This window comes from Nesoenas mayeri (assembly GCF_963082525.1).
Source record: "Nesoenas mayeri genome assembly, chromosome: 18".
NCBI classification, from domain to species: domain Eukaryota; kingdom Metazoa; phylum Chordata; class Aves; order Columbiformes; family Columbidae; genus Nesoenas; species Nesoenas mayeri.
In genome coordinates, this window is record NC_137566.1 from 8,459,005 (window position 1) to 8,475,060 (window position 16,056).

General features: G+C 46.2%; 1 protein-coding gene across 1 annotated transcript in view; it reads left to right on the top strand.

Annotated features, from left to right (window-relative positions):
• The first annotated feature begins 6,468 nt into the window (after positions 1-6,468).
• Positions 6,469-16,056, top strand: part of ABL1 (ABL proto-oncogene 1, non-receptor tyrosine kinase) — a 29,639-nt gene continuing 20,051 nt past the window's right edge. The window contains exons 1-2 of the mRNA XM_080355900.1: positions 6,469-7,316; positions 15,370-15,543. Coding sequence (XP_080212026.1) covers positions 7,232-7,316; positions 15,370-15,543 — 259 coding nt within the window. The 5' untranslated portion in view covers positions 6,469-7,231. The remainder of the gene's footprint in view (positions 7,317-15,369; positions 15,544-16,056) is intronic.

Below are 16,056 nucleotides of genomic sequence, written 5' to 3' on the forward strand. Positions count from 1 at the left end.
GGGAATACTGCCGCGAGACCTTCTGTGTGCGATCAGCTCCAAGGCAAAGGGCTTAAATTGCTACTGGGTTTGATGGATTGTTTATTGATGGATGTTTATTGGTGGACTGTTATTTGTGTCTGCTATGCATGGTATTTTTCTCTTTGCTTTTCAAGTACTTTGGGGATTCCTGTACCTGTGGCAGCAGCAAGTGTGCCAGACACGTTCCCCGAGCTGTGCCCAAGCGGCTCTCCCCTTGGGAGAGGAATTCCCGCAGGGCTGCGTGGCTCTGGTGGGGAGAGCGAGGAAGAGAGAAGTTTCAGCTCTTCCAGCGGTATTAATTCAATAGCTGATGCACAGAAGGTTTTCACATTGCCCAGGGTTCAGGTGCTCGGAACAGGTCGATGTTCCCGAGCTGTGGATGTGGGGAGAGGCCAAGTGAGGGTGTTTGCAGGGATGAACCTGCCTCCTCCATCCTCCTCCTCCCCGCTGGGTATGGTTCAGTAATACTTGTTTTCTTTTCTTCCTCTCCCCTTCCACCCCCTCCTCATGTGTAATTTGATCTCTTAGGCCTGGTCTTCTGCTTTGGCAGATTTTTTTCAGCTCTTGAATGGAAGGAATTAACCACTTCGGTGCTGTTGGGACTGAACCATGTTTTACTGGTCCTCCTGACCCTTCTGTGGATGTGCTCAGGGTGACACAAGTTAACTCAGGGTGACACAAGATAACTCATGAGCTCATCAGCACCCAGCTCCCCGTTTTAACCTCTTGTTTTAACTTTACCTTTTCCATCTCCATTTCCTTACCCTTTCATTTAAAAGAAATACGGAAATGCTCCCACTCAAGATCTGAGTCAGTATTTGGCGAAGAAACCTCTTTAAAATGTATTTTCTGATCCTTTCCAAGTATGTATCTTTTCTGATGGAGCCCTGCCTGGCTGTGAGCCCGCTCTGCTCTGCCCTGGCACAAAATACTGAGCTTCAGTGGGATCCCTAATTCCCCCTATTGCACAGAACCTCTCCCTCTTTTACAACCTTAATAAACTGACTTAAGTAGGAGTTTCTTTGATTTTTTTTTTTGTGTGTGTATTTTTAAGGTAAGTTGCTATTTTTTCAGATCTGAAAAGTGCAAGTTTCTCTTTGCCTGCAGATGTTTCAAAAAGTGTCCAATGGAAGACACCCAAAACTTTTCCAGTGGTTTGTGAAGAGCCCCTTGGTACTTGGATTTAACCTTACAGGCTTCAAACACTAATGCCCAGGCAATTCCCTGCGGAGCTCACAACTCATCTTGCTTTTTTGCGTGAATATTGTGAAAACACACAACTATTGCAGAAATCTAGTGCTATCCTCTGCCTTATTACTACCTTAAGAAGGAGGATTCTCTCCTGTTGCTTGAAAGGAATTGCAAGTCATTGAACATCCCCTCTCTGAAATCCCACCACTTCTCAGCCTCCTCCTGCACTCATGAAAATTGCAAATAACAAACATCTGTTAAATCATGGAGAGAAAAAACAACAAATGCACATGCTGTGTTGCAAAATCCTTTGTTTTTCGGTTGATGTGTACAGTGGACTTTTTGTGACCTGGCTTTTTGTTGTTAAGTTTCTTCCTGTGAGAGTGGGATTCACTAAGTCCAAGTGCCACAAGTGTTAATATTTCATTGTATGTGCAGATATCTGGTCACGCTGTGCTAGATGGTTTCTGAAGAAAGGAAGGAAAACACTATTTGCGCTCAGGTGTTAACCAGCCTTTGTTCAAATTGATGCGTGGCGGTTTTTTATTTACAATAACGCCTATCCTCGACTGATCAGATTAGTAGCAAGAGGCTTTTGTTTTTAACTTGCTATTTTAACTAGCTATTGTGAATCCGTCAGCTGAATTTTCAGCAAAGCTTCAATAGAAAGGTAGAATAATGGTCTCTATAAAAATATTTTGTATGTGAGCTGGAAAAGAAAAGGCAGAGATGTCTATATAAAAAGGTAGAAGAAAAGAGGCAAAGGCAGCGCTGAGTTCTGAGCTGCGGCAGAGCTGGAGAAACTGGGATGACACAGATCATGAGGGTTCATCTGGGCTGAACCGTAAAACCACCTGAGCCCTGTTTGTCTGGGTGTGTGTTACTAATGCCACTGGTATTACTGACTCCTGGAGATCACCAAATACGTATCTTGGTGCTTTGGGCTTTCTCCTTGGGTGCATGAACAAACTTGGAAAGTTTGACTGGACTGATGTAAGTCATTCTATGCGCAAACACCACCAAGGGCTTTTCTCACCCTCTACCTATTACGTGGCAGGTACTAGTAATAAATCACAAACATAATTGGCTTTTTGTGTGGCGCTGTCATTGGTAATAGGAGAATGTGGGAGTATCCTGGCAGACTTGTTTTCACTTGTTCTCTGGAGTAGTTACAAGGTGTCAATGAACAATTATTGAGATGAAGAGGTGACTGACTCAAGAGACAGTTGCTTAAATCTGAGGTGGCTTTTAATGGGACGTGCACTCAGGTCTAACCCTGCCAGTCTCAGACTCACCCTCTGCCGCGCTCTCTTTGACATACCATAGTAAAACTTAATGTGCAAGACCTACTGATTGCATTAATTGCGAACAGTTCTACAAAACTCCACCAGACAGTGTTTTGTGCTGCACGTGCCAAGAAGGTAGAGTTAGTAGCCACGATTTTAAAGCTGTTAGTCATATCAATCTAATACCCATCTAATACACACCAGTATCTTCCAGAAAGTTTGCTACATTGTACCTAAGTGTGGATATAGGCATTTAATGGTGGAGGATCTGAAAACCCAAAGGGAAACTGGAGTCTGTCAGACAAAGCTGGACCAGCCCCTAGGAAAACAGTCAATACTGCATTTGCTGCTGGATCAAAGCCCAGCTTTGTTACAGCTGTGTCTGTAGCACATGCTGTGGTCATTCATGGCTTTCAACATCAGCTGCTTTGATCATTTTCATATACACATATATTTTTAATCAGGTAATGGTGTTAGAATGTGTTATCCCACTATGTGAAAGATGTCATCAGAAGAGAGCTGTGTAGCGTGGCAGCGCTCTGTGGCACAGTCCTGTTTTTAATCACAAAGATAGTGACCTGTGAATGCCCACAATAACATGTAAACTTATCACTTACTAAGAGAAATGCATCTTACAAATGATGCAATTCTACTTTTCATTGCTCCAAATGCCTGGAGACAGCAAAGTGCTTTACAACCTGCATTGAGTTAGTCTTGAACACCTGTGGGGATATTCTCAGTTGCATTTAAAGAAGAGCAAGATATGGCCCAGGTAACTTATAACTGTAAGCAAGAATCTGCTCTTTTTCTTACTCCTTTGCTTTAACCACTAGTTTGTGCTGCTTCTGTTTCAAGTGACTTTTTCCATCCGCAAACAGCTGAACATGCCCCTCAAAGAATGCCCAGCGTTTGGGGCTTCAAACTCTGTTAGCTTTCTGTGTTTCAGATTTTAAACCAAAATTAAGCTCTGCTTTTTAAATGGGCGACGAGCACTCAAGCTGTTTTTAATGGTATCGCAACAAAATTCACTCCAGCTGCTAACGTGGTGGGGTTGTGCCAAAACTCACTTTCTGCTCATGGAGCCCAGTCCTTTTGCTGCCACTGTCGTGCATGTGTGCGATCGCTCTCTTTTGGAAAAATCCCCGCATTTTGGGTAGCTTTAAGACAGTAAAGAACAGATAGCTATCTGCTAGAAGCAGCTCAGACATGAAGGCAGTTGGCTAAATAGGTTTACGCTGGTGTATGAGCATGAACAATAAAAGCTAATGGATACTGGATTGCATTAGCAAGAGCAGAGCCAGCAGGTCGAAGGAAGTGATTATTTCCCTCTTTTTGGCGCTTGTGAAGCCACATCTGGAGTGTGGCGTCCAGCTCCTCCTTCCCCGGCGCAAATGCTGACACACTCGGGGGCCAGAGCCACCGGTGCCCCCCGGGCCGAGGGGGCTGAGGGTGTCCCAGTGCCCCCGTAACCACCCAACCGGTGACCAGAGAGACTCTTCCCAGAGATGCACAGCACCAGGAGGAGAAGCAACATTCAAAACTTGCAGCAAGGCAAATCTGGATTGATATAAGACGTTAAAAAGTGTTTCAAGCTGCCCAGCAGTCTCAGTTAAAGTCGAGCTGCAAAAAGCCTGGGACAGCCTGATGTGGATAGGTGGCTGCCCTCGGAGTGGGAGGTTGAGCTGGGGGCCTGAGGCTGCTCCCAACCAAAATTGTTTTGCTATTCTGCAGCAGAAGCCGAGTTGAAGGTTGCAGGAGCCACTCTGTAGTCCAGAAGTCTGCGTGCTTTTCCTGACTGATTTCATTCTGAGACGTGTATATGGCAAACAAACATGAAAGGGATTAATAGATGTCAGCCATAAGAGCGGCAGAGTTCATGTGGCGCTACCAATATGGCTTTTATTTCTATATCTCCAGTTAATTCCATGGCATTTTCAGGGTATTTGCTCGCAGTATTTACAGCCTAGTTTGCCATGGCACAAAAGAGGAAACATTGAAGGATGAAGTTTGTAGCAGAGGGACCACACAAGCTTGTCTGTGTGGAAACATAAAGGAAATTAATTTGTTTATCTGCAGAGGAAGTTATCCCAGGGTAGCTCTTTGTGTTTGACTCCCCGAGTGGATGCCTTTCTCTTACACTGAGGCTCTTCTGCAAGCGGGTTAATTTAATTTGAGATGAGGCATTCTTCTGCTGGAATAAGAACCCCAGGACTTCATCAGGAATGTAATCCGCATTAATTCTGCCAGCGCTCATCATATTAACCTTAATTGTGAGGGCTGGGTGATGTTCCTGGGGGGCAGCCTTTGTGCTGCCAGGGGAACGCTACGGGGATTCTGTGTCCCTACAGCCGCACTTGGAGGAGAAGCGGGACAGGGATGCTCCTCGCATGGAAAAGAAGTTGCGTGCAAGATGCCTGGGCTGCTCTTACCATGTTACTTCATCCCAGTTCCCTAAACATGACACTGGGCCTAAACATGTGATGACTGAGCTCCTCCTGTGATTTATATAACCTTCCTCCTCCAAATCTGCTTTTAACTCTTGGGGTTTTTTTTCATTACCTCCCAGTGCAGTTTTGCACAAGTTCTCTGCGGTTTCATCTGAAGCTTGGCAGGCGAGAAACCAAGGAGATAGTGGTTGGTTTCTCTTTAAACTCTCGTGCTTCCATAAAATAGAAATGTTCCTCCAAAGTGGAGAGAGGAAGGCGGAGCATGGGGAGAGCGGCATCGTTCTCCTTCTAATGCACGTGCAGGCTGCCAGAGGTGGGGATCACATCTGTAGCCTCATCTCTTCTCTGGACTAAGCTGAGGAAATGTTTAAGTTCTCTCCCTGTTTCCTGGTTTATTAAATGGGGAGATCCATGTTAATCTCTGAGAAAAAGCGTGAAAGCACTAGGAACATTGTGCTGTCCTCAACCGTGATTCTTTCTCTGCTAGAAATGATGTGACTTGTGGTAGTTAAAAAAACGCAAATGCTCTTATTGCAGTTATGGGTTGAGAGACCACGGATTTCTTGCCAAGCTGTCTTTCAGGTGTACAGCCCCCAGTCTGAGGCAAAGTAATGCTGTAAAATAATGTTTAAAGAGCCTGAGCAATGTTTGCTGTTTGGAAGGCATGGTCCTCAGATGCTGGAAGCACGCGGAGTTTCCCCCAAAGCATCCAATGTTTGAAAACGTTGGAGGGCAAAAGAGCGCTAGCTAGTCCGTAACCTTGCCAAAACAAACTGTCAGATGTGGAGAGAAGTTTGCAGAGACAAAAATGAAGATTTGCTGCTTTGTTGATCCTGTGTGTGACACACCAAGCGCTCCACACATTGCAGAGGGGTTTGGGATGGGGTCGGCTTCCCAGTCCTTTATCCCCAGCCTCTCTATTTGGCACCCCAATGAGCTTTGCACCCTTCAGCTCCTCTTGCTCTGAGCAGCAAAAGCACCCCAAGGTTTGGGAAATGAAAAGGGATTTCTGAGTGGAAAAAAATTCAACTGTATACACACCCAATTTGCTGTCTCCTTTATATATACAATATGTATACACATATACAGAATATAAATAAATATAGTGGAAATGATGGTTGTTTTAAAAAGGAGACACACAATAATGCCAGAAAGCACTCTCTAAAAAGTGCAAAACTGGGCAGTTGTAATTAATGTGTAGCCTTGAGAAACCTGCAAGGGAAAGGCACAGTTTGCAGGGGGAAAGAACAGTGGATGGTGGGACTTTTGTGCAAGGGGAGTAGTACCCTGCAAGTGTAAGTGCATCAGCTGAGATTGGAATCCATTTGCCTGTAGTTATCACAGCGATACTACGACTGGATCTCCTGGGGAGCACCCCCAGCTCTTTGGCAGGTTTTGTGCTGGGCTCAGGCGGGATCAGCTCTCACTTCACTTCTCCCTGTTGCAAGTCGCTGTGAAACAACCCGCATCTAAGACTTCTGACTATTGCCTACAACTCGCTTTACCAGAGCCGTGCACACGCACCACAGCAGCGTTATCCCTTAATCCTCCCTTTCCCCCCTTCCCAAACTAACCAGGGCTCTCCCAGAGCAGGGAAACTTGTTGCTTTTCCACCCTGGCGTTGTGCGAGCAGGCAGGCGCAGGCAGGAGGAGGGTTAAGGAGCGAGGGCGTTGCTCGCCCGCCTGATGTCATGGAGGGAGGCAGCGGCTGAAGGGGCCCTTTGTTGGCAGCCCTGCCTGCACCCAGCCCTGCCTGCACCCAGCGCCGGCAGCATGCGGGCAGCCGCCGCTCAGCGTGGCCAGCGCTAACTCTGCCCAACTTGCTTGGATTTGCTTTCGTTCTTCTTTTTTTTAAAAAAAAAAAGAAAAAATCCCCTTTTTTTTTCTTCTTTTTTCTTTTTCCGCCCCCTCCTCTCTCCCGCCAAAAGAGTTGGGAAGGAGGGAAGATGGCTGGAGTTCACTCCCCGCGAGAGGAGACGCGGGGCCCCAGGATTTTCCGCCTCTCGGGCTCACCCTTGTAATGGTTTTCAGAGCGCTGGATTTCTTAGACTTTTCCTGGATATTTTCTCGTAGACTTTTCCTGGATAATTTCTTTAAGACTTTTCCCGGATATTTTCTTTTAGTCTTCCCGTGGGTATTATCTTTTACACTTTTCCTGGATTTTTTTTAAACTTTTCCCGGAGCTTTTTTTCTTTTTAAGACTTTGACCGGATAACTCGAGAAGAAGCTTGAAAGAGGACGGGGGGTGGGAAGGGAAACCAGACAGCTGAAGCCAAACTCTAACAAATGAAAATGTTGGAGATTTGCTTGAAATTGGTGGGTTGCAAATCGAAGAAAGGGCTTTCCTCCTCCTCCAGCTGCTACCTGGAAGGTGAGTACCCAAAGGGACCTTGTTTGGGACGTGTCCCTTCGGTAGTTCCCCAAGCAACATGGCCCGACCCCGTCGCCATCCCAAACACGAGTTTTATCCCTTGCTTGCAATTCGGGGCCAGGCTTGGGGCAGTATTTGGTGCTAGCCAGCTTTAGGCTCAGCTTTTGCGTGCGGGGGTGCGGGTGTACGCAGCATCCAGACCCCAGGTGACTTTCATTAACTGCAGTATACAAAGGGAGCGCGGCTCTACCATTTATGGTTGTAAAATGTCAAGTGATCTTATTGCCGAACCCATAAACAAAACTGTATCTTCAGGCCTTAGCTTTATTTTTATTTTACCAGTGGAAGGATCTTCCTTATTTTGGATGTGAGGGGAGGATGATAAAACCAACTCCAGGCTCAGGAAGAAAATTTAGATGAGTCTATCACTAAAATATTTTCAGCGTATGTTAATACGTATTAATCTCTTAGTTCATTTGGGTTGTCCCCTTGTAAGTTTGCTTTCCATAGGCATTCATTTAACTGTTTTTTCTTGCATGTTTGCTTTTAAAAGGTGATTTTTGGGTGACAACTGTGGTTATTTGGAGACACTGAGATGTTAAACACATGGACCCGACTAGTTCAGATTGAAAGAGTGGGTGACAGAGCCCCCATGCCGGGCTGGGGGACTTTGGGCCGAGGTCTTGTTCAATATGAGCTCGAGCAAGTTCTTCACCCCAGTGTGGCTTCAGACCCAGCTTCTTCAACTTCTTTTGTGTTGCTGCATGTTGCTTCAGTAAAAAATAATCCGCATGCCAGGGCCGTGCCAAGTCGTCAAATCAGAGGCACGAAAGGCAGCAGCTGATTTCCCGGGGCCTATCGCAAGTTGCTGTTGCTCAACTCTTGAATATTTAGTGGAGAAATGGTCCTCGGAAATTCATAGGTCAGGAATCTCAAAATCTACAAATGGCTTCTCGTGGCAAACCCGTTTGAAGAAATTTCGGATCGAGAGTCTGGATTTATCAGGCACATTTAGTGGCTCTGAAGAGTTTTGTGTTGTCTAAAATCAAAGAAGAGTTTGCAGAGGACTTTTTTACTTATTTAAAGTTTCAGAAACCTAATGGTGGGCGGATGCATATTAATAATTTCAGTCTTTCCTACGTGACTGAGTTCTTTCGGGTGTAGGAGATCTCAGTCCGTGTCTGGTTTACTTGGGGCCGCTCCATTCTGTCCAGTTGGATCTTTCAATACGGCCCTGGGGGAGCAGGCAGAGCTTGGGGCCTCTTCCCTGCTGGAATGAATGCTATGGGATGATGTTACAGCGGCGTTAGCCTGACTGTTTGTGCAAGTTTTCCCTTTTCTGTGTGTGTGTGAGCTACAACCACTCCCCCCCCCCAATTTGCAATGAAGTTGCTTAATGAGATTACAGCACAGCTTGACTTGTGCCGTATAGGCAGTATCCAGTTAACAACATGATGGTCGACGCACTGAATATTGTAGTATTTCTGCCTTCAGCCTCCCTGGGACTGTGGCTGTGCACTTATTTTTTGTGATGGGATAGGAAATAAGCATGGAAACAACTTTTAATTTCTCTTCTATCAAAGTAGCTCAGTCCCATTCTCAGCTCAGTGTGAGGCAAAACCGAAGCCAGGACCCATGTGGCATGTTGAAGGTGAACAAATGTGGCAACTACAATCTTAATGTAGGCTACTGTGGCTCTCTTGGAAAGCAGGGTGAGAAGTGAGGAGCTATTTGTTAAGGACATCTGGAAAAAAACCAACCAACCAACCAAAACCACCCAAAACACTTGTGTTATTAATTTCTAAACCTGAAGGTCCCCACATAGTATTCCTAGGCAGCTTTCCTATTAAAATGTTGGTGATATTGAAAGCCCTACTGAGGACTCTTCCAAAGAGTAGAGGTGGCTTGTCCCAAACCCTTGTGCTTCAAGGGCACAAGTGAAAATATCCTTGTGTTATTACCCTGAGGAGCATAACAGGTTTTTACATCTGGGCTGGTTCATTTTGACAGCATCCACTTCAACTTGCAGTCGTGTGAAGGCCGGACTGATGGTTTGGGAGAAATGGGCAGGCTTGGGACAAAAGAGGGGGACCCTGGGTCCCCGTGAGCCATGTGTGGTGGCCAGTCCAGCCCCACACATGTCCCACAGCCCCCCAAAGGGCTGAGCAGATGACGGTGACACCACTGGAGGATTCCTCTCTGCTCTCTTTGCCTTATTGTAGGGGAAGCTGTTGAGGATGTGAGAGGAAAGCTGAAAGTTTCTTTACTATAGTAAAGTTTCTTTACTATGTTTACTATAGTAAAGTTTCTTTACTATGAAACCTTAACCATAACTGCGTAAAGGATGGAAGGTCTATTAGTTGTGTTGAAAACCAGTTGCAGCTTGCAAGTGAGATTAAATTGTACCTAAATCAGTTTCTTATTTTCATTTCCACATGTTAACAGAAACACCACAGCATTTGCTTGGTGAATAGCATGGAACTGTAACAAAACCAAATCTGTTTGTTTTGTGGTGGTTATTTTAAACACACTTCTGGAAAATACTGTCTTGAGGTTGGGTTTGGTGTAAGGTTGATGTAGAGTCAGGCACCTGTGTAGATGGACGTGTCTTTTGACCAAGTAATCCAAAATGTGGGGTTTTTCTTTTCGAGGCGGTCCTCTTCTGAAAGGCTCTTGTGCTGTGTTCGTGTGCAGGAATGAGGATTTTTTGGTGAGTTGTGTTTGTGGAGGTGTGAAGAGATGGCAGGAGCTCCATCCCATTGCCCAGCGCTTTGCTCTGTACAGCCAGGCCTGAGACCTTTTCTTAACTTGATCAAAAATAAGTTCAGATTAGGTCTAACGATTACTGAGATTTCGTATTGATGTTGAAGCTGGCCATTTTCTGCCCTCGTTTCTCTTCCCACTAGTAAATATTATTCTAAAATGTGAGAGATCTGAATTTCTCTCATCTGCTTTCTCCTTTCTGCCTTTGCCAACCCGAAGGATTCCTCGCCCACTTCACACCAAGAAAGGGTAAAGAGTAGAAGAGAAGAGGCACAGCATGTACTGCTGCCAATCTGATCTGGAAAACAGAATGTGTCCATGTCCCAAATAGGGGCTGGAATAGTCTTGCTGCCTTTTTGGGCTTGCTCTGCCACCAAAAGGCAGAAGCCTTGTTTAAAATCCATCAGTGTTCTCAGTAAAGTTTAAAAACTGTTTTGGGGGCACTAGTAAAGTCCTTTGTTTTCTAACTGAAGTGATTTCTGTCCCGCCAGCTGTCAGGTTGTCTGTATTTGTTTCTTTTCATCTAAGCGTGTCCTGTTACAGTCAGAGGAGCCTGGGGAGGAGCAGCAGCCCGTGGATGTTGCCTCGTTCCTGGAGAGTTTCTTTTTATGCCTTTGGGCATGTTTTGAGCCAGACCCAGATCTGAAATGCCGACGACTCATTCTGCCCTGATTTCGCTGCGATCCGCAGACAGATCTCGGGTCAATCTGTTGGGAAGAGCGAGCGCGTTAACACGGCGTTGCTGCCTCCCAGGGCAGGGCCTTCTGTTTGTTTCTTGGCTATTTTTTGCTCCTCACCTCTTGGCCTCTTGTCACTCAGTAGAGTTCTTCTAAAATGCGTTTGTGCCTTTGTAATGTCTTGCTAGTTACGTCCTTGTTCCAGTGGTTCTTGCCCGTCCCATCCTTGTTAACAAATCAGGCTGATGGTGCTGGCTGCCACTTCCCGTGGGTCATGGTGAGGAAAGGATTATAATTTCATAGGGAAAGCCGTAACTGTCTTCAGACCTAAAACTGATCATCCACAGACATGTTAGTCCTTCCCCAAGCAGTCTGGGGCTGCTCAGTAAATCTCAATGATTCTTTCTTGGTGCTTTCCCTTCCCAGGGCTCAGAAACGGGTAAACCTCACTAGATCTGCTCCCTTAGTAATGGAACTGAACAAAAATTGTGGAGTTTTCAGAAATACGTGTCATTGAAGTTGACTTGGGTACTCTTTTCCTTTCCCAGAGGTTATAATCTAAGGCCAAGCAGCAGTTATAGTAGGAGATTTGGGAATAAAACCCGAATTTCTGCCATACCCACTATTGTGCTCCATACATCTACAACTGTGTTTAGCTGGCTGGAGAAAGATGATATTTACCATATCACTAAGGAGTTATAAATGGAATAAACTCAGTGAATGAACTCGAGTGGAACCTGCAGGTTAATGTAAGAGTGAACATTCAAAAAAACCCAAACAAACAAAAACCCCACAACCAAAAACCAACAACAAAAGCCACAAGATGATGAAGGCACCTTCCGTCAGGCATAGGGAATCCGTGAGGGCCGCTGAGGAGATACTGGGACAGGGAGACAGCTGCTCCATCAAATGCACTCAAACTGATAAACATTTGGATATATTAAATCTGCGAGGCTATTCTGCTATTTATCATCATTTCTTCCAGGGGAAAAGGAGAGCAGGAGAATGCAGGGAAAGGAGAAGCTTTAGATAACGTGTGCTGTACCTCTGAAGAGATTATTAGATGTGTTCTGTGCTTTCTCGTGCGAGAAACCTCGTGGAAAAAACGCCAGCGCAGTCTGTAAGCCCACAGGATGTTTGTTTTGTAGGGAGACAGGAGGTCTCTTCCTTCTCTCGGGACTGCTGGAAGAGCTGAGTGGAATTCTGTGCTTCTGCCTGTTTTCCAACCCTTCCCTTAAATTACTGAGGAAATCTGCTTGCGTTGGTCTGGACCAGAATTTTTCATATCTGAGAACTTCTTCCACAGTCCCTAAGAATGATTCATGACTTCGTATAAACAGTAATTAGCAGGAGATAGCTGCGCTTATGAAACCTTTCTGTGTGCATACATAAACATCTCCTGGTAAAAAAATTAGGGGGGAGACGGAGACATTCTTATGGTTAATGCTTCAAAGTAAAAGCTGCTTTGTCTTATTTCGAAGTCTGCTCTGCTTTAATTGTTGTCATTTAGTTGGTGTTAGTGGAGAACTGAATTCCAGCGTTGCCTGGGGACTCCTCCCAGGAGTCCGGGTGTCATCTGGAGCACGGTGTGATCAAAGTAATAAATCACAGTCTTGCTGGGATGTAGCAGAAGACAAAGTGGATGCGTGGGAGGAATCACAGTGCAGAGATAACAGATTGAATTACGCTCGGTTCCTGCCCTGTCACCGCACCAAGATCCCCTCCTGTAGGTACAGCAGCCAAGCTGGTTTGTTAGGAGGAATCTGTCCCGTTGAAGAGCTCAGGGGTGTTGTAGAGTTGTAGTTACCACCAGCAGTAGGAGGTGAAGAAGCTGTAGTGTGTTGAAAAAGACCCTCAATACGTATGAACAGCAACGTCTAATTCCTGTGCTGAAGGACTGCGATGTCTGGGCAAATGTACTGGAGAAGAGCTGCTGACAGCTGGCTGTGAGTGGCTCCCAGATGGCCGTGTCCTGTCAGCTTCTCTCGCTTCATGGTTTTGTGTCCCGAGTCTGCTGACAGCCCCCTCTTGGGGCCCAGACCTTTAAAAGTGTGTTTTGTCACGGTCTATCAAGCTTCTGCTACACTCGGGTCACCACAACTCTGCTCTTTCCTTTACGCTCTTCTGTGTGTTGGCTCATGGCCTCCTTCTCTGGTTCTTGCTGCCCTTCAAGCTTTGTTCAGTCGCTGCCTTCCCTCCCCCTGCTCTTAGTTCGGGGTTCCTGCCTTCTGGAAATGCCACTATTAACCCAACCTGAGACTTGGGTCCTGCATCTCCCCGTCGTGCTGTCCTCCTCGGTGTGTACCTCCCCTGGGCTGATAGGGAAGATACAAACCTGTCTGTGCGCAGCATGTTCTGTGTTCGCTCAGGAACTTGTGTGGTTTTCCAGCTTATCGAATTCTCATCCTTTTATTTATCAGCCCTTGCTCTCGCCGGTCCCTGGGTTTGCAGACAGTGATCACTGAGTCAGTGTTTGTAGGAACGTCGTCGAGCAAAACCAGCCTTCCTTGACTTTCACACCACAGCTTGGTTTTGGTGTTCGTTGTCTCACGCTCGGAATCGAAGCGCATACCTTGGCATCCACGTGCAATGAGTCAGTCCTAGCATCGCCGTGCTCTGGGCACGAGGGAGGGATTCTTGCGGAGCGCTTGGCTCTCCTCCCGCATCTCCATCCGTGGCCGTGCCTGCGCCGTCCTCGCTGGGCTGCGATCGCGCTGGAGTTGGAGGGGAGCCTGCCTTGGATTTCCTGCCTTCCTCTCCAATCACTCCCCCGTGGGGGACGCATTTTCTTTCCTAGCAGAGGTTACAGTCCATCCCACCATGCAGCATGCACTGATTTGTGCTGTATTTGGGGGAGAGCATCACCGCGTTGCTCCTCGCTGCCGTTGTGCGTCTGCTCCTCGCAGCTCTGTGCTGTCTGTTCCAGGTGTTCACTGACGGTGTAACTCCTTGGAGTATCTCCAGTCACTGCAGTGCCCTGTGTTTGATAAGGGAGCTTAATGGACTTGACAGGATCAAAGCGTTTGCATGGTAAAATGATTATAGCTTAATTTTCTGAAAGTGGATTTTCTGTTTCTTTTCTCATTGTCCCTCTTGAAGCAAACCCGGGCTATTAAAATGTCTTCTCCTGCTGGAAACGGGAGGGGGAAGCAAGAATGTCCTGGTGCTTTAAAAAACCACCCAAGACACCACCACCTTCTCTGACTGGGGAATCATTTGGAAAGCAGAATTATTTGACTTCTTGGATTCACTATAAAAATATATCTCCCTGCAGATATGGTTTGGCTAGGAAAACAGGCCCAACAACATGGATACTTGTTGCTTTGCTCTCTGCCCACATTTATGATATTACCTTTTCCAAAGAACACAGTACTACTCATTTTCATAAATAATCACCCAGAGAGCCTTTACCAGTGGTGGTGTGACTAATACACCGAGGACGCCAGATTATCTGTGTGGGTGGCTAGTGGCACTTTCACCACCAAAACAATGGGATTTGTTATCATTGGTAGGGTTAGCGTATTCTTGTTTTGTGAAGACACTTGGCCTGGGATTTCTCCCTGCAGAGCCCTGCTGTGTTCACCTGTGCAGAAGGAGGATTCAGGGCTCTGGGGGAGCAGGCGGCGGCTGATGCTGAGTAACAAAAAGCAATTTCGTGGTTCGAGGGACTGGGTGCAATAGCGCCGTGTTTCCTGTCCCCATAGCTGCGCTGACGCGATGGTTTGTGTGCCGTGACCTTGCTCAATTAATCCATCCAGATGGAAAATAACCCTTCAAAAAACAAGATTGTTTTCAAAACTTCTTGCGCTGGGTTTGTGCCAGCACAGCTGGAGGTGGCACATTGGAGTGAGGGGCACGACTGCCTGGAGCATCACTGCCACAAACTCCTGAATCGTGATACGGAGATAACGGTTTGCAGGGGTTTTTTCTTGTGATAAAATTCACTGATGTGCTTGGACTTGCCTGGTACACAATATTACACGCCTGATGTGCTGCAGTGTACAAAAAACTTTGGTGGTTGGTTTTAACTCGCCTGTGAAGCTCAGTTTTTAGGCATCTACTTTTCTGGAGGTGACTCAGGATTCCTGAAGATGTGGAAAGCTCGTTGTGTGAAGTGCACTGGCCACTGCACTCTGGTTTTGAGAGCAGCAAGCAGGACAGAGGGCAATAAAAAAGGCACAGCCTTGTACTCAAATAGGAAATGATTAAAAATACAGTGACCCACGGAAGTACGTATCTCATTCTCAAATACCACATCTTATAAATCTCCCCCTGCCTGGCTGCACGTTCTGGCGATTTTGAAGGCCTTGGGTTTGTTTTCAAATCTAACTATTCCAAGTTGGGAATGAGCCAAAGGATTTAGCAGCAGCAAAGAGCCTACATGAGCAGCACAGAGGGAGAGCGGCTTTCCCTTTCCTAGGGGCTGGGGACAGCTCTGGGACGAGCGTGTCCTGCCCATGTGGCAGGAGATCTGCATTAGAAAACCGTCCGTGGAGCGCACATGGCAAGAAGCACAATGCAAATGAGAAAATCAGAGCGTGTGGGTTGACCGGCTGGCTTTTATCAGCACAAATGAACCTGCTTTTTCCCCTCTTTCTCTCTTCCTACTCCAGAAGCCCTTCAGAGGCCGGTGGTGTCGGACTTTGAGCCCCAGGGTCTGAGCGAAGCAGCTCGCTGGAACTCCAAGGAAAACCTCCTGTCCTGTCCCAGTGAAAATGACCCCCACCTCTTTGTTGCACTCTATGATTTTGTGGCGAGCGGGGACAACACTCTCAGCATAACTAAAGGTAAGGTCGCCAGGCAGAGCGGTTCTCGGAGTGTGTGAGAAGGCACAGAAGGAAAAACCACTGTGGGATAACTGAGTTATACACTAAACCCTATGGAATTTTTTTTTTACTGTGGGAATTCTTCTTAAATAAATACAAATGTTTCCCAAAGTCGTAACCTTTTAAAAGGTTAAAACTCTTTGAAGCTTTTGCATTGGGCAAGAAACTGTTTGCCAAAACTAAGGTCTCGGTTAGGAGCAAGAATTTGAACTGAGAAATTAAGCTGATTTTAAAGGCTGACCTCTATCATTTTCATAGTTCGCCAGAACACTGTCCCTGTAGGAAAAATGGCTGTATAGATAGTGTTTTCTTACTCGATCCTTCTGTTCCTCATCTGTACTCCAGGTCACATCAGCTTACCTCGCTAATTGAAATGATTTTTTAATTGTTTATCCCCTCCTGCTCTCTCCCAGCCCCATCAAGCCAACTCAGTTCAAATAAAATTTGCTAGGTGAATTTTTTTAAGCTCAATCA